The sequence below is a fragment of the Sinocyclocheilus rhinocerous genome, unplaced genomic scaffold (genome assembly GCF_001515625.1).
Source record: "Sinocyclocheilus rhinocerous isolate Xijiao unplaced genomic scaffold, SAMN03320098_v1.1 scaffold200, whole genome shotgun sequence".
Classification (NCBI taxonomy): domain Eukaryota; kingdom Metazoa; phylum Chordata; class Actinopteri; order Cypriniformes; family Cyprinidae; genus Sinocyclocheilus; species Sinocyclocheilus rhinocerous.
Window position 1 is genome coordinate 2,856,019 of NW_015641014.1, and position 19,942 is coordinate 2,875,960.

Genomic DNA, 19,942 nt, shown 5'->3' on the forward strand with positions numbered 1-19,942 from the left:
AAGATGCGCGTTAAATATCGCATGCGATTTATCGTGCAGCCCTAGTGTGTATATAACACCAGTATATATCATGTTAAATGTTTTTATTTGTATTATTGTGATCACCATACTCACTGTGGTCTGGAGGCCTCGGCTTGATCCGTCTGGAGCTTCTCTCCTCCCTCCACCTCCATAGTGCAGTACACGATCCGATTAGGAGCAACCGATTTCAGCCCCTGCACCTCAATGATCACAATCTGAGTGATAGAAACAAGACCACATGATTAGACTTCACATGACAGTTGAAACACAACCAAAGAGCACCGATTTAGATTTCTTATTTTTGTGCTTTTTGGCAACTAGCTGTTTATACAACCCACTCACTAAAAATGTAATTTTGAAAATTCCTAGTTCAAACACTTTACTCGTGTGGAATTAATGTTTTTATTGAACCATTCAAATGCTTTGTAGCTGTAATCATCACAACCATCACAACCAGCAAGGTGATGGTGAATTGTAAAGCAAAGATGGCGTCTTTGGCATCAAATATCTACCTCCAAAGAAAACGACAGCACTACGTCAGATTTGGAGAGAGGCATGTCGTTCTCATCGCCGATGTCCAGGAAGCTGTTCATAGGTGTGAGTTTGGGCTTGATTTTGGGCTTGAAGTCTTTGGCCACAGGTTGGCTCTCCAGGTTCGCCATCAGCAGGTTAACGGACGACCTGAGCTCCTCCACGTACATCATCTCCATGTCTTTGGAAATAAACTTTGGAAACTTCCTCTCCTATTGGACGCAGCAGGAAACAGGATGAACACTGTGACTTTAAGGCACTCGTACAGTTGATTCAACCTTACAATTAGTCAAAAATGTATTACATAAAAGATTAAAAATTAATATTTGGGGGGAATTTTTGTTGTTGTTGTTTATTTAATATTAATTTATATTATTTATAATTTACTCATGCAATATGACTGAATAATCAACAATACACTAAAAATTATTTAGTTTTATTTATTTAGTTAGTTTTTTAAATGTTTTATATTTTATATTATTTAATATTAACTCAATAATGGCTCTGAATAATTCACTGACTGAGTCCACAATGTAACTGACTTAGTTCACAATGTGTTAAATAAATGGCATAACTAATAATATTTTGGGGAAAAAAATGCAATTTGTTATAACATATATTTTTATTCTTATTTATTAGTTTACTTGATTTTAAGTTCAAAGTTTTTCAAATTTACTTAACAGCTCTGAAAGAGTCCACAATATGACTGGCTTAATACACAATATGCTAAAAATAGTTGTTTTTTTAAAAAAATGTTTTTTTAACTAAATTTATTTATTTATTGAATTATTTACTTCATAATGGCTCTGAATGATTCACTGACTTAGTCCACAAAATGCTAAAAAAAAATAGCATAACTAATAATATAAGCTAAAAAAAAAGTAGACAAACCAATAATAAATGTAAATATATGTATGTATATATGTAATGTATGTATTAGGGATGCACCGATACCACTTTTTCCAGTACTCGCCCGATACCGATACTTTTATTTTTGGTACTTGCCGATACCGATGCCGATACCTATATTTTTATTACATTTGTAATTTTTTTAAATATTGGGTACAGAAACCAAAAGGGTATGTATAATGTTAGTTGCAAAATATTGTAATGTTTTTTGTTGTTGCTGTTATTTTATATTATTTACACTGTAATGGATCTGAGTCTGATTCAGAACTGTTAGCTCACCAGCGAGTTCGAGACTTTTGCTAATCTTTTTGATGAACTCATTAAAAAGAACTGATTTGTAAGAGCAATTTGTCTGCAACTTGTATGTGAAGAAAACACTGATATGCACTCATTTGGTAACACACTTAGTCCACCCTTAAATCTGTAAGAAAAACAAACTTGTCTTATTTGATTCCATTTTTATCAGCAATTTATAGGTATTTTAACCCTAAAGAGAGAAACAGCTGAAGTTTTCTTACTCTGGCTATTTTCTCGGCCAGCTGCAGTCGCCCGTCCAGCTCTCTGCGGATCTGCGCCGCCTGCTCGTCCACATTGTCCAGCTGCACGGAGAACAGAAGACAAAGCTTATTTATTTGACATGGCTTACTAAACCCATTACCCACAGTTAGATCTAGATAGATCAAAGCAGACCGCGGTGAAAAGACGGGCAAGATGGGCTTAATAACTACCATGATTAGTCATGTAATCTCTTTTGAGCCTCGTGAAGCATCGGTGGTACTGGGACGGGCCATACCGAGGAGATATGAGATCATAAAAACGTTTAATGTCTTTATCTGTTCACTAAGCGGCTCTGGCATGCCCTCAAATGAAGCGGTTTTGGAGTGTGAAACACTCACATACACACACACACACACAAACACACCCACACAGCACTGCTGGCATGTTGTCAACACAGGGTTTCCTCTTCATGAGTGGGAAATCTCTCTGCACCTCAAACACACACCACCCCCACCGGAGCACTGTTTCCACTTGATAAGCTCTTCTCCCTTCGGCAGCAGTAGGATGGACTCCGCTCCCATTTCACGCTGCACTATTGCTGCACCATACTAGCTCACTCAAAGTTTTCTTCTTTTTTTTTTTTTTTATAAATTAAGTGGTACTCATAATTTGTGATTTGAACAAACCCCTGACCCTCAAAATTACGTAACTAGCCCCGCATCTTTTGTGCAACAGATGCAGTATGAATTGTACCTCATTTTGTGGCTTGTTATTAACTCTTTCCCTGCCATTGACAGAATTTTCCAGCTTTCAGTGCTTTCACTGGTGTATGGTAGGGGGCGCTATTATGCATCTTCTAAAAAAAAAAGAAGAAAAAAAAAGTATTGAACGTCTGGATCAAAACACGACAAAAAGCAGCAGAAACAAGCGATTGCATGTAAGCAGATGCATATGTAAAATAACGCAATAAACAGCATGTAAATTAAAACTGCCTAACGTTACTGATTGAAGTGACGATCCAGGAAGTGGTTTAGGACCATGCAAGCTTTGGATGTGTTGATAAATGATAGATTCCATCTATGTTTTGATTATTGTTCTGGATCTTTTTTACAAAAACGCGATTTTCTCAGCTTTTTGTTAAAAATTTTGCTTTTTTTACATTTTTATAAAACTGTAAAAGTGTTGATAAAAAAAATATTGCATGAAGCTAGAATAAAACGCTTTTTTTATTGAGGTCATGAACTGAGAAACTAAAAACCCTTTAAGAGGTCATTGTACTATAAAAACATCAAAACTTTCTTGTTAGTCTAAAAACAGCTTATATTGAAGCAAATCTGCCAAAACGACAGCTTGTGGAATGCACCACTCTATGATGTAATAGTGTGGCTAAACACCACCTCCGCAGAAGATGATCGCCTGCTTCTACATCGCTGCCTGTTTAGCCCCGCCCAGAAATTCGCTCATGTAGTTTACGAGAGAGCCGAACGCGCAGGTCTACGCAGAAACCAAAGGATATAGATGCTCCGAACACAACAAGACACCGTGTAGTGCCAAGTTGTAGAAAAAACAGTCTTTGCATTGTCTTCCTTCTGATCCCAACGTTAGGAAAGAGTGAATGAACTTTATTTTTAATGAGGTTCAAGACCGCGTCAGTTCTTTGTTCACTTAATTTTAACGCAGAATTCGTTTGCAAACAAGTCACAATTCGACACAGGATTTTCAAGAAAGTCTGAAGCTAAAAGATGATGCTGTGCTGACCAGTGTTAATTTCGTTGACGAATAATTTTCGTCAACGACATTTTTTTCACCGACGACAACGAGACGATAACGAACTAAAACTCTTTTTGAATGACAAAAACTATGACTAAAATTTATTGACATTTTCGTCAACGAATAAAAACGAGACGAAAATGTTAGGGAGGGACGATTTGGGAAGAGATTCATTCAAAACAATTCTGCTGCGTGGTTCGAAGGTTAGATGCGTACATATGAACCAGCGGGACATAAGCTAAAATACACTTGCTGCACGTCTCATAAAACGTAAAAAAATGTCAATATGTGGGAGTAAGAGAAGAGCAGACATATAGATAAATCTGACGATGCAAGAGAACTCAGTTCGGTCCGGTTTTCTGAGCGCAGACACCAAAGCATACACACACAGAAAGCGCGTCTCACAGCACACAAGTACTCTCTCGCATCGCATGAACGAAGAATTACACTCAAAATGATGTTGAATTGTCCGTTTTGACGAGTATTCATGTAAACACAGTTGATTACGTCTTAAAGGGGTCATATGATGCTATTTTAAAGATCATTATTTTGTGTATTTGGTGTAACAGAATATGTTGACATGCTTTAATGTTCAAAAAACACATTATTTTTCAAATTATTGTAGTTCCTCTATGCCCCGCCTCTCTCAAACGCGTCATTTTCTACAAATCCTCTCCTTCCGATAAACACAATCTGCTCTGACTGGCCAGCTGACCCAGTGCATTGTGATTGACCGAACACCACAAGTACGCATCGGAAATGTAACGCCCATTTCCATAATCGCGAGCTTCAGCTTTCAACATAAATGTAAAGACAGTAAATAATGTCATTAGTTCTACTATCAGTTCAAGCCACGAAAGGGGAACAGAGTCGCGTGACAGACACAGTGATGATGCTCGACACAAGCCGCGACGTAAACAGTAGGGAGAACTGTATCAGTACATTGTATCCATTGCAGCTGTGCATTTGGTTTTAAAGGGACAGCAGTCTAATTTAGTTGCTATTGTCCGAGTCGAACATAAAGGCATGTTGTGTGTCACAGCAGTTAAATCAGTGCCTATCATGATAAAACCTTAATATCAAACCTATATAATGAGTTTGGAAATTTTAGAGAAATGCTTAATAAATTCATTACACTGTAACTAAACCCATTCGATTTTAGCCGACTAAATTTACTGTAGATTTAGTCGACTAAAATCGTATGATATTTAGTCAACTAAAACTAGACTAAAACTAAAAACAATTCAGATGACTAAAATATGACTAAAACTAAATGGCATTTTAGTCAAAAGACTATGACTAAAACTAATTCAAAATTTGCTGTCAAAATTAACACTGGTGCTGACTATATTGGATCAGTCAGTAATGTTACAACTCACAAGTGTGAGTAACTGTTTTTATAACGTGATTACTATTGCTTTGTCTGCATTGTTTAACAGATTGTTTAATGTGTACTGAGTATTTATGCGTTTTTAACCTAAATCACAGCAGCGTCCATCTGTGAATGATGTTGGCTGTCAAACATACACAACTGTTAGCCAATCATAGCAGTGGGTGTTTACTTCTGAATCTACAATCTGCCACGTCTATTCAAACAGTGTTCTGATGAGGGGTTAAAACAGGACAGAAAATAGCTTTTAAATTATGATGTTTTTTGATGTAAAAATCTTGATAACATTATAAGTGGACCTCAGAGAACAGTACAAAATAAAAAAAAATAGAGGCAGTTCAAGACCCCTTTAAAGCAGAAGCTCTGTTCTTTGTTTTGGCATTGCATGTTCAGATATTCATACAACAAAATATTCTGGGTGACATTAAACTTTTATGAAAATGATCAAAAATGCTGGCGGTGGCTGGCAACTTAAAAAAAAAAAAAAAACACTGGCGGGGAAAGAGCTAGGTGTGTCATGGTTTATTGAAGCCATCATACTTATGATATTTACACGGGGGGCAATAAAAATGCCAAATAATCCCACTTATGCTACCCTCAAGTTCTTCTGGGAAGTTTGTACTTACAGGCTCAGAAGTTCTACTTATATCACAAAAAACTAATACTACCCAAAACAAAACACAAGCTCACAAGTAAACAGTCAGCGATTAAATAAAAATAAGAAACAAATTACAAGAAACAGGACAAACTATTATTCTATTGACTTCTTATTAAAGTTACAAAAGTGATTTAGTCAAGACCAGTTAGAGATTGTGTTGTTTGTTTAACAGAATGACAGACAGCAGGAATATTAGGCTACGTTTACACGACAATGGTGTAGTCAAAAACGGAAAAGTTTTTCCCATGCGTTTTAAAAAAGTTTCACGTATACACAACGTTTTCAAAACGATTCGCGTTTACACATATCCACGAAAACAGCCAAAAACGCTGTATTACGTATGCCAGGCCAGTAGTTGGCGCTGTCACCTTGTTAGTAAACAGTACCTGTTGCCGTGTGTATATGATGCGTCTCCGCTGTTGGTTGTAATATTGGTGAAGTAAATCCACACTTTGCTGAAGAAGCATTAGCAAACTCTTGAGCAGCAACAACAGCACCATATACTCCGCCATTGTTGTGTATGTTTGTTCGCGCTTGCCTTTAAAATCAACACGTACTGCGCATGTCTACATACCTAACACGTACTACGCACGCACATGACGTCACTGATTTCACAGATTCCCGTATTGGGTGTTTACACGGAAACGATAACGGTGCCGTTTTCAAAAACTTGCACTCTGAAACCAGTTTTCAAAAATATGCGTTTTCAGTCCCCAAAATGCCGTTGTTGTGTAAACGAACAGTCAAAACGCATAAAAAGTTTCCCGTTTTTGGCTGAAAACTTTGTCGTGTAAACGGCCCCTTAGACTGCTGTCACTTTAAGAGCTGCCCAGATCCAAAATACTGTTACACATGTGTTTTCTTTCTCAGCTGTTTGCTTTCACTTAAGACCTAAATTACTGTGTTTATGAGGATACTTGCACAGATGGGCATTTTGACATACAAGTGTGTGTAACCGTTCAAGGCCTATAAAATGGCCTCTCTGACAGCGCTCAGAAACAGAGTCTCACACACAGAGTGCGCATATAGGGAAATGAGTTCTCTTTCGCTGCTGATTGCGTTTCAACAGATTAAAATCACTTGTATTTAAAGCGCAATGCTTAATGTACTTGGAGTGTGCACCAAGTGCTAGGAAAATAAAAGTACTGGAATGGGACTCGGTATCGACAGATACTCAATATTCAATGACTCGAATCGGATTGGGCACAAAAAACCTGATCGGAACATCCCTAAAATAAAACATATCATCTAAAAAGTTTAATCTTCTGTTTAATCAATCTGCTGTGTAACACAACATTCTATTTGAACTGTTCTGATGCTCTAAATAGCAGAAGAACATGTGAAGACTGAGTGCTGGTGTCCGTAATGAGGCCGGCTAATGTCTGCCATGCTTTACTGAGCAGATCTACTGCTCCCATCACATCAACCTTCATTATCGACTCATTCTATTAACATATGCAAATCCACAAACGCCTCAAAATCTCACAGAAGGAGCATGTGGGAGAAAGCAGAGCAGATGAAGGTCTCTTGTCAGCCCGGCGCTGGTCTGGTCATATGTGGGAGGCCTTAATGATGCAGTTAGCCACGTCTAGGCAGATGGAAAGAGGCCAATCGGTGTGTTAAAGGACATGCACCTCTGAAACACGCAGGAAGTAATGAGAGCATCACAGGGATGAAAACCGCTGGTAAACTCCACTAATAATAGACCTAATGACCCCAGCAACAACAGCAGGTCAAGGTCAGGGTGGGACGTGATCAAAATGATCATGCTTGCGGTTTTCTTCTAAGCTGGAAATTGTGAATAACATCTCTCCTTCACAGCATTGGTCTTCAAATCTGTTCGGTTTGAAGAATATTTTTCATTTCATGAGCAATATGTGCATAAACGGAAAATTAAAAGAACATAGGGAAGCGAATGAAACACGCATTACGATACCGGCCACTAATTAAGAATTAACGGTGCCATCTATTTCAGTTTCTGACAGGTAATTAAGGCTTGTGCAAAAGTAGATAAATCAACAACATTCATAGCTTATTTATAACTAATTAGCATCTAATAACTCTTGTGTTTGCTGTCAGCGTGCTATTTAGACTGTGAGCTATACGTCTGAATGCATGCCGCAAGAACTGTGACATTTAATTAAGATAAGGTTGGGCCTTGTAGTCAGGATCAGGGCCAATCAGATTGTGCTTCAGCTTCACTTGTTGCACTCGTGAATTACAAAAAGTTCTGCTGAAATGAACCATGTTATTCTCACAAGATACATTTAATATCCTAATCATTTGCAAGGTGTGCTAATGTAATTCATTTTCTTAATGATTTGCTCTTAATGGATGGGCAGGAATATTCATTTGAGTTACTATAAACCTTACAGAATACTTTAGTGACAATCTGTGGGGTTCAAAACATTTTTTTTCAGATATTTAAAAAAAATACTTTTGTAAAAATAGCTAAATGAAAATTCAAAAATTGTTGTGTGCATTTATATTCAAAATGCATGATATTAAATATTTTACAAAATATAGTGTAATTAAAATAATTATGATTATAATGATTTACATCAACAACAACAACACAAATATAATAATTATTATTATTTCATAATAATAATTTTGGATTGGATAAACTATTTATATAATATAATAATGATTATGACTGTTATTATTGTTATTATTAAACATTTGTAAAAATTGTGAAATGCAACATTTAAAATATATGACATTAATAATACAAAAGTACAATGCAATAAATTTATTAATTATGATAATAATAATAATAATTTTGGATTAGATAATATAATAATAAAAAAATTTAAAAATAGATTATTTTTGTAATTTTATAATTTTTACTTTTTGTAATTACATATTTAATTTACAATTTTTTAATCAATTTAATTTAAAACCTATGCCAAGATAGGATTAGTGATATATATATAAATATATAATATATAATATAATATAATATATGTTTTACTTATAGTAACTTATTCAGCCTTGTAAGCCCTGGTTAGTGCTGACAAATGTAAGTTTTTCTTGTTTTTATACAGCAAGCTTTGGAAATCTATTATGATTGGCAGTTGGAAAGTTTGAGATGTCATGAATTGCTGGTTTTGACAGTCAGAATGACCACGTCAGCTATTTCCCAGTGTAAGGATAAAAGAAACTCAGATACTTTGATCTTCTGAGACAGACAATACACACACAGTGCATTAACATACAGACATCTGTTTCCGCATCATATTGAGAGAAAATGCGGGAAAACGTCTCTCACATATGCATTGGGTTTTTCAGTAGTGGCTGACAATGATCCGCAGACGGTTGAGTCAGGTAATGCTCACGACTCCGCTGCAGTTGTTGATGTTCCATCACAAAGTGTGGTCTCTGGAAATGTTTCTCCAGATCACTCGGTCTGTCGGGGTGTTTTCAGAAGGGAAAAGGGAAAAAAGTTTTGTTTGTTTTGGTTTTTGTTTATCACATTTTGGCAAATTCAGTGGGGGAGAATGTAATGGGGAAAAGAAACTTGTAATGAATTGTGCCAAAATGATTGTTCGTATTGCAAAATAATTCTAAGATATTAATTGAATAGAATGTATTAAGTGCATCTAAAAGAAAGGGATATGGGGACACCTACAGGTGACTAAGGTAACCTATCAGTGGAGTCGGCCATTTTCTCCTCAGTCGCATGAAAGCTGTTGAGGAGAATGTTATGAGACCGGATGAGCTGTATTTCATGTCTGTTTGGTGTCATTTCATATATTCCAGTAAACGTGATGAGTGAGCTCAGCCTACGTCTCAGTGTTGTCCTTTCCGGATGGGTTAAAAGAAAGAACCAGAAAAGCGGGGTTACACTTACACCAGCACAATGATGCAAACAGTGGCTGAATAAAGAATAAAATTAACTGCCAAAACACGGACAGCAGTGTGGACATGCCACTGAAATATGCAAGCGCTACACCGCAGTGGGTTTGTGCTCATAATGCATTAAAATGGCTTGATTGTGGCTTTCTTTGAGGAGAACATGGTCAAGCACCTCCCCAGAGCCGCACACATATGCACACCAGATTATTTTCTGTTGCCGTGTTACCATCTTGTTCGCTTTACTTTAGCTGCTCTATTTTGGTTAGTTTGGCAACAATTTCTATGACAACAAGCCTTAGAAGCGGCCTAATGAGAGACGTCAGCAGCCTGGAGGAAAGCACGCCACTGTCACGCTCTAATCTTCCCTCAGCTTTCTTTACCCCCCTCATCTAAATTAGCAAACCAATTAAAAGGCAGCCACCTCCAGTCACCAGCTTTATTCTGGAACTGAAAATAATAATAAAAAAAAGTATGGTTGTCTTTCTATACTAAGCTCAGGTGCTTTATTGAATATTCACAGTAAATTAATGATGATTTAGCTGGCCATACAAGATCAAAGAACATTGGAATGATTTTAATTCGCTTTTTATTTGGTCTTTAATACTTGCTTCGTAACAGCATCTCTCATTTAAGCTTTAACAGCAATTGAACAATCAACAAAAGCCAAGTTCTGTGAATCAACTCAAACAGACTCTGACTCTTCACATTATACTGTTATTGACCATAACCATAATGAGAAAATGCAATACTGATATCATGTTAATACTACACACGTGATAATGAATAACCAAACCAGTTCTACAGATGATATTATGGTTATCATAAATTCTTTTGGCCACGATAATTGCCTAGTAAAAATCTGATATCATGGCAGCCCTACTTTGATTCAATGATTCATCTGAATCATCAGTCAGTCATATTGAGACATAAGAATGATAATAATTGGATAAAATGTTTTAAAATAAAATTTAAATCGAATAAAATAAAATAAAAATTTGTTTCATTTATATAGTAAAATTTGTAAAATATGGAAAACAATGCTTAGTTTAATGTCAAATGGACAGAGTTGGTGAATTTGATTCATTTCTGTGAACTGTTTGTGAATCAGTTCACACTGTAATGAATCGATTTAAACTCAATTCATAGTTTAATCTGGATCCCTCAAAATTGTTAAAAAAATGAGTCACCATGTGTCATTTTGATTCATTTCTGTGAATCAGTTTAATTTGTAATGATTCGTTTCAAAACACTGTTAAAGATTCATTTGTCATCATTCAAAACTGAGAAAAAGGAGTCTCGTTTTACATATTAAAATGTTTCAGTAAAAATTTTCTGTAACACTTGAAGTCTTTACATATGTATTAATAATGTATATTGTAATGCTTTATATATTTTCATAAATAACAGTAACCAAATTTAAAATGCATTATATTTGTAGATTTTTTTAATTGGTAGTTTGTCATGTGTTTTAATGCATTTTTTGTGTAACAATTAATACAGTAGTATTATAATGAATATTAAAATGAATGAACTGAGGTTGCAATTATTGTGATCTTACAATCATTATAAGGTGTATTACAAAGCCTAATTAATGCATTACAATACTTCATATATGAAGCATTCAAGTGTTACCAGATCTTATTCAATACTTTGTATTTACAATATACTGTATATATTGATGCATATAAATTAAAATAATTAAATATAATTTAAATATCAACAATGCAAAAAATGCCTCGCTTCTCCCACAAAATAAAAATAAATAAATAAATAAAGAGTAAAGAAATTAACATTAAAAAATGTAATAAAAATAAAATAATAATAATAATAAAAATAAAATAAAATGAAGGAAGCAAAACCCTTTGTAACTCAATACTTTTTAGCCGTAAGCCAGTAAGTGTCACTGGGACGCGCCGCCTCTGTTTTTGATGGTCCGCCCTGACCCTGTCAGACAGATATGAGTATCGCTGCGCCATCAGAGGTGGTAATTCATTACTGCTTCACAGTGGCTCACCTGCGCAGCGCATCCTCCGGCCCCGGCGCGGCGCGCTAACGAGAGATGACAGGGTGGCGAGAGCGCGAGGCGAGGCTGAATGTGTTCATTAGGAAGAGGATGACAGGTGCTGAGAGGAGAACAGCGACTGGCCTCTCTGATCAGAAGGGCACAGCTGGATTTCTCAGGGTGTCCACCTGAGACGCGACCCACCTGCCTGTCCGCCCAACCAGACGTTCCACACCTCACAGGCGCTTGATTCATTATTCAACTGATTGATTTAATGGGGTCATTTCATCTATGGTTGACCATGAGATGATATGATTTAAAAGATGAGTTGCTCATGAATTTCTGCAACCTGGAACATTCTTTTAATGGGTTAATGAATACATTCTTGCATCTAAAAAATGCATTCTATAAACTACTATTGTGTGTCTTTCATGATTTCCCTCTCATTCCCTTCAGTTTGTATCTACAGTATCCAGTCAATCTCATTTTATCCGGTTCTTTTCTTTGTGTTATTGTTCTTTGTTGTTTCTTGGATCTTGTGTGTCTTCATCCTCCTTTACTCAAACGCATCGGTCTTTCCCTCTCAGTCTGTCACTTCTCTGTCGCTGCCTCCTAGTCCTGTTATAGATCTTCCTCTTCCTCTGTGTGACACCCTCCACTTACTGACATTTCAATTGTCATGCTTACAGTCTCTTTCTGTTTCCCTCATTCTCTTCCCTCAGCATTCACTCCGTAAAGGAATATGACACCGGGTGGAGCAGCTATCAGAGAAAAATACTTCTCGTTTAAAGCAAGATGGATCTAGCCAGGAAAAGCAAAATGAACAATGAATTCCGTGTTAAATATGTATTTGGCGGGGAAAATAACGTGTGATTTCTACAGGGAATGTAGCTTTAAGTACAGGTATGTCAACATAAAACGCTGATATATGAGTAGTTATGTAAAGGAAATACTTTTGAAAAGCTGACGTCACAGGGCTCCAGTCAAAAAAAAAAAATCAACTAAGGAGCCATTGGCTCCTATAAGAAACAAAATTAAGCCTATTTATTTTTTAACACTTTTAACATTTCAATCATACTGTCATGTGTTCATGTCTCATCTTTTCTTGTCTTTATCAGCATTTTAATCCATTTTGTAGATGTCCTAGGAAGTGGGAACCAAATGTCTTTTCCAACTTGAGAACTATATACGGTCACAAAGAATTGTTTATTACACAGAATCTGTACCAATATCATGGACCATAACCGTAAGCATCACTTGGCCACTGAGTGTAGTTTGGGCTCCTCCTCGATGCATCCTATAAATGCTGTTACATGTCTTTCACACATCCAGTCTGTTTTTCTTCATTAGTAACATGCTGTTTTATAGGAGGTGTTGAATTTTACAGTATCTTTAGCTACTTGCATTGTTTCTTATCATGTAGACAACAGGTTAAGTAAAAATATGAATATGTAATATAGCGCATAAATTTAGCAAAATGCTCCACTTTATAGTTATTTTTTCTAGCTGACTTATGAGCTTATAAATTTATTCTAGGGTAAATGTGCTGTTACGTGACATTGTTTACAAGTTTTATATGGTTTCTGCATACGTTTTGTTTATTTTGTACTACAGTAGTAAAGAGAAAGATACGATGGGTTCATGTGCCGTTTGGACTGAGGCGCTAAAGCGATTGCTTATGTCGCATCAAGGAACACCAAAACCATATTTCTTGTTTGAATTTCGTTATGAATTTGGCAGAATTTTAAAGCTGATACTTTGTTTATTAGAAGGTAACAAAGCACAAAGCTTATTGCGATTATTGGACGGCAAGTGTGCTACAAATAATATGAAGTTCACGCATTGACAGAACACAGCATATAGATTATAGAGCTTGATAACAAGAGGCCATATTAGCATCGATTATAAACGAGAATTGTTAACGATATTGTTAATGTCCACACAGCTGACAGCTTTACCTGTTGTAGTTTGTTCAAGTTGTGCATGACATAGACACTGCTTTTCTGCACTTTCACCTTGCACGTCTCCGTCATTTTCCATCTCTCTCGTGCTGCACAACTGGAGCTGCTTTTAGCAGGTGTGCCGTCAGCGCTGGCGTTCAGCAGACATGAGGACTGTTTGAAAGTCTTCTTTTCCACTAAAACTTTGATGCGCATCGTATCAGTTTATTACGTCAACATAACAAAAGATGTGATCGCAAACTAATCAGGAAAAAAGGCATTACATGCAAATTTTTAAATCATAACATGTAAATTTCTATAGTCGCCAGTGGCGACCTCAGCAAAAATCTCACTCGCAAATTAAGGCCACGCTCTCAAAGCAGCAGAATACGGTTGTCAGTCCTGTATTTGAGTCCTTAATACGGTTACGTTCATACACAGTTCGGTTATTTTGAGTCACGGGAACAAATTCTTATTTTGTGGCCAAAAATGTTATAATTTTTTTTCCCCGTATGTCATGTGCAGGGCTCCATGCTCTCTAAATGGACATACACTGACATACACTCGCACACACGAGTAAGTCTGAAGGTAGAAAATGAACAGGAAGCTGGTGAGTCAGTGTGCAGGAGTGGAAGATAATAATCAATGAAGGAAATGACCGAGAATGGAAAAATCCAAGAATAGCTCTCTGACCCCCTCCCCCTTTTTTCCCATATCCTCTCATTTCATCTGCATCCCTTCCTCTGTGTCATCACATTTCTTGACAGCTCAAGCGTAAAAATCAGAATGGGTCAGGATGGGCGACAAGTCGATTAGTGAGATTGACTATGGAGTTCATCTAGATTTTTATTTATTTTTTATGCAGCAGTGCATGAAAAACAATAGCTACCAAATCCAAAAATACATTTTAAGACACTTATAAATTGTTTTTCTAACATTTTGCAATAAATATTTTAGCATTTTTTACACTACTTAAATCAGAAAATACACCTCTAGTTTGGTCCCGGTCATTAACTCCCAGTCTATTTGCTTTGCTGTACAGTATTCCTTGTATTTTTTACAACACCACTCATAAATTCACACTTCTTTGCCCTTTAAACACATGCGCATGAGTGATTTATCGAATGCTGAGCCACCAGTTAATGCTGAATCTAACATGCAAAGCAAACACATTTTTAAATATCAGCTGACACGGATCCATAAAATGCACACAGGTGCGTAAATTCTTAATAAGCGCTGAGAGAGATTAGCACCAGTAGTTCAAGCCTGATTTGATTGGAACCGTGGTGCAACTTCACCTCATTAGTCGACAACAACTTACAGCTACAAAAGGAAACGAACATGTGATCTGTGTTCCTCTGAAAACCGTAATACAAAAGATTCAAGTCTTCAGAAAACAACATGCCGCCTTCTGGGTCGTAGATGCGCAGTTAAAAAGCAATGCTGTGCTTAATGGCAACAGATCTGATATATGCAGATGAAATGAAGCCTGAACAAAAACAAATGAACTCTGCATTAAACCGAAAGAAAGAAACCTCACTTTTCTTTATTTTAAGAAACGGTACTGTTGCTGCTGTTGATTACTATAGAAAATAAGTTCAATTCATCCCTCAGTTTGTAAAAGCAAGCAAAATTGTTTACGATAACGCATTTTCAATGGAGGTCTAATTGAACCACATTAAAATATACACTGTTTTGATACTTTTGCCTCAATACTTCAACATTACATGTGTTAATATAAATTATAAATGCAAAAAAATAATACGTAAGTACATTAAAAATCAATAAACAAACAAAACAAACGAAATAAATAACTTTACAAGGACATGAAGATAATTTATCCAACCATAAAATCACATAAGATCACAATTAGTAATATTCCAAAATTTTATCGGAGAGACATGAAATATGTGTATTTTAAAGTAATTTGTTACACCACAAGACCATTAAAAAAAGATTAAAACAATTCAATTTAAACCCAAAATCGTGATATATATTAGTTAATAAGTTTTTCTTGAAATAATTAACTTTATGATGACATGAAGACAATTTGTTGAGGACATATTAAGTGTAATCTGATATCCCCTGCTTCTACCCAACCTTATGATCTCAGGAATAATTACATTTTTAAGTTTTTAAGTCACTTGTTACACCAAAGCACCATTTAAAATTATCTAACGACAAAAACAAATAATAAAAAAAATAACATTAAATTTGAACCTATAAAAAGTAAATAAATACATAAAAATTAAAATGTACTTAAAAAAAATAAACTTTACAAGGACATGAGGATAAACTGAAGACGACATCTTAAGCATAATATTCAGTTCCCTGGTTTTACTCCACCATAAGATCTCAGTTTGATGCTAAATGTGCCAATTAATGTTGGGCTCAAGTCGCCTAATTGCACTAATCTGCTAACGGCAATAACGATGAAAAAGGCCGTCCGTGATGACCACCCACCACATCTCTTTCACTCCTCCTGTCCCCTGGGGAAAGCCTAGTGACAGATAACATAAGGGCAAGCCAGTTGGCCAATTTCCCATCAACCCCTGACCTTTCTGCAATATCTTCAAAGCGTCTGATGATGGGCTAAAGCCACCTGTGCTCAGGTGATTACGGTAAAGGGCAAAGGATTAAAGGCACTAAACTGCTTACCACGATTAGGAGAAACACTCATTATTACTCATTAACACTCATTACTCAAAATTCTCATTAAATTCCAAAAGAAAAGCCCTGGGTTGTTTGTCACTTGGAAGCCATTAAGTTGAGAAATATCATAAGTGACTTACGGCATACAAAATGCAGAGGCAATTAGTATGTAGTTTTTAACAAATTCTGACAAATTTATACAAAGTACCATATTTTCTTGAACATAAGTCACTTTTTATCATCTGAAATGTATTGCGACTTATATACCAAAGTGGCATTTAGATTTATGCTGAATGAGAGGAGTACATGAGCCCAAGTTCATTTGTACAGCGAATGTCCCAAATGGCGATATCACTTTACATAAATTTAAGGCTTGGAGCTTATAATAAATGTTGTTTTTAATGAAATCATTTTTAATAATTTATGTTTGTTTTATACTTTTCTACTCCTATTCTGTACTGAATGCCATTATATGTAAATGATTTGTCGTGGAGTGACGGGAATTAACATACACGGCTATAATGTTTGTAAACGTTCTTTCATTTACTAGTATTTTACATTATTTCTGAATTTAATAATAAATTTTTTTCTTTTTTTCTCTCAATGCAATTTTGACACTGTGCGACTTATAGTCAGGTGCAACTTATGTTTTGGGAATTAAGGTACTGTAGTTCTGCAGAATTGTACAGATTTTCCTCAAAAATGTTATTTTATTTAATATTAAGGAGATCTTGCACCTTAAATCAATTATGTTTGATGTGCTTGCAAAAGATAATTCAATTAAAAATAGAAAAATTGCAACTCAACTCACCATTTAGAGAAAAAAAAGATAATACACTGAGAAATGTTTCTCTTAGATGCAAATATGTGCAAATTAAAGTACATGCACAAAAACACAGAAACGTTTAGGACCTTTTTCAAATGCAAGACTGAAGAAGGTCTGCTGGGACTAAAACGTTTTGGGACCAAGAGCGTTCATCCAAATCATCTGCTAAAGGAATCTGGGACCCCAGCAATTCATTTTTGTTTGTAAATGTCCCTCTGAGGACATTCAGGGTTTTTGGCCAATTGTTCTGAGACCACGAGTGTCCAAATGTCAGTGAACACTGAAAAAGCAATTTGTTTCTTATGAAAGAAAATCATACGTGGCTTTAAAATCTTTCCTGAGACATTAAGGATTGTGGAAATCAAACAGCCATTAACAGCCATTGTTAAAAGCAACAGAGATGAAGCTGTCATACAGTATCTCTGAAAACCAGAGATAAAACTTATATATGCATATATGGTCTCAGTGAAATTCACAAAAAACAAACATCCTCTAGAAAATAAATATACAGTAGAGGAGGTCCCTCTAAAAAAAAAAAAAATTATTGCAATATTTCTTTAAATAAATAAACAAACAAACAATTAAATAAATGTTATTATTATTATTTAAATACACATAATAAAATATTATTATATAATAAATAACATACAATAAATATTATTATGAAATTATTATTATTATTATTAAATAAATTAGTAAATAAAAAATAAGAAATGGTCTTATTGAAATTTCACTGTTCAAATATCTAGAAAATAACAGAAAATAATAATAATAATAATAATAATAATATTTCACATTGCAACTGTAACATTACAATACTAATATTTATGGCTCTCTTCATTTCTTAATTTTTCTTGTGTAAAATCACAAGGAAACCATAAAGCTTCTCTTTTGTTAATAAGAGCTTCTCATTACAAGTACGGGAAAACGTTTGGTGAATTTAGCATTCCTAAATCCATGTTAAAGCGACTCAAACAGAGAACAAAGATACAGAGATGGAGTTTGTGGAGCAGCATTTGTTGTAAACCAAGCTGCTCCGAGATGCTGAAAATCGGTGGATAATAAGCTGCTCACGTGTAAAAACACAGTGCCACGCTACACTCTGAAACACGTAGTGCATACCTGCATATTTATTTAATAGAACAAAAAAAACACACTGTGCCATATTGTGATTTTGGCTGCATCCAAAATCTCATACTCTGTTGGGTAGGTATTTTTTTGAACAAGTAATTACTTTGCGACCACAACAAGTATGTTCTATACTGTATGAATGTGCGTAGTATGAATGTAATGTGGACATACTACATTCGCCATTTTGACGACATGTGACCGGCATCGCGTCACTGCCATTCATAAATCCTCTCCCGTGGCCTCATGGGATAGTAAAGTGTTCATCGTATGCACACTTCAGAATCTTGCTGGAAGTAGTAAGTCATCCAGGTACTTTTGCCTACTCTTTTATGAGTACTATGAATTCGGGCATACTTCTTTTGTCACATACTATTTTTCGCCTACTATATAGTAGGTAAGAATACGATTTCGGATGCAGCCTTCAGTTTTATTTCGATTACTCATGCAGCCCTACGTTATAGCATCAGTTACTTTGAAAATAAACCTTAAAATGTAGCTAGCACTGACCTGCAGGGCATTGTAGAGCAGCTGATGTTCAAACTTCTTGATTCCCAGGATCTGCTGGAACATCTCATACAGCTGTTCTTTGCTGAGGATGAGTTCGGATACAGCGCTGAAGGGCATGCGTCCCTTCAGCCGCCGCTGGTCCTCTTCTCCTTTGTAGATGGCGTCGTATTTAGTGATCCAGGAGCTGAGGACAGTCTCTTTGCTCAGGCCGTCGATCTCGGGCAGGCTGCGCACACGACGCTCGATGTTCTTCTTGAAGACCTCGCGGAAGTCACTGGCAGAACAGCCTCCGCTCTGTACCATGCGTGCCACTCGCTCGCTCTTCAAGAAGCCCTGAGGGAAGAAACAGTGACAGGGTCAATCCATCGGTTCACTGATGAACACAAGAAAGTTTTATTTTTTATTTTTATTCTTTTTTACTCATCATTACATTAGAAATTCAGTTTATACATAAAATGAATGCACTTTAGTAGGTTATATGAAGAAAGTGTTTTTAATTTCTGAATGAATCCTGAATTGATAGTTGGATACTTGGTAAATACAAGAAAGACATCAGAGAAATATCAGCTTCAAATTTCCTTGAGAATTTAATAGTTCATTGGTTCCATTAAAATTCCCATTCAAGTGGTGGCCAAAAAAAGCAATGATACTGGATAATTTGCAGTGCTTTTTGGTACCATGTCAGGGTGATTCAACTGTCCTGTTATTATAATAAAGAAAAATACAGATAAAAAAACAACAACTTAATTTTAAGTAGTTTGACTTTTTTAAATATTATTTTTATTATTATTTCTTAGTAATGACTGGTCAATATGTCAAGGTCAATAAGTCTCTTGATAATAATTCTGGATGGATGGATAGATAAATAAGGTACCTGATTTTTTAAATATTTTTTATGCATAAAGTAAAAAAATTAAAATGTCAGGGTGATACAACTGTCCTGTTATTATAATAAAGAAAAAGACAGATTAAAAAAAATGATTTTTTTTATTTATACATTTATATATTTATTGTAAAGAAAACCTTAAATGAGTAGTTTGACTTTATTGTTACTTTTATTATTATTTCTTAAAAATAACTGTCTCTTTTTAAGTCTCTTAAAATGTATGATATTTTTGATATCTTTGATATCCTGATATTTTTAATATCTTTGAGGCATAAAGTAAAAAAAAAAAATGTCAGGTTGATGCAACTGTCCTGTTATCATAATAAAGAAAAAGAGCCTCATAAAAAAATTAATAAAAATTAT

General features: G+C 35.4%; 1 protein-coding gene across 4 annotated transcripts in view; it reads right to left on the reverse strand.

Annotated features, from left to right (window-relative positions):
• The window catches only part of LOC107753627 (calcium-dependent secretion activator 2-like), a 158,460-nt gene that overhangs the window by 83,551 nt on the left and 54,967 nt on the right, over positions 1 to 19,942 (reverse strand). For all 4 annotated transcript variants that reach the window (XM_016569837.1, XM_016569836.1, XM_016569835.1 and 1 more), the window contains exons 3-6: positions 18,694 to 19,026; positions 1,980 to 2,060; positions 534 to 764; positions 115 to 236 (exon numbers count right to left, since the gene is read on the reverse strand). In XM_016569837.1, coding sequence (XP_016425323.1) covers positions 115 to 236; positions 534 to 764; positions 1,980 to 2,060; positions 18,694 to 19,026 — 767 coding nt within the window. The remainder of the gene's footprint in view (positions 1 to 114; positions 237 to 533; positions 765 to 1,979; positions 2,061 to 18,693; positions 19,027 to 19,942) is intronic.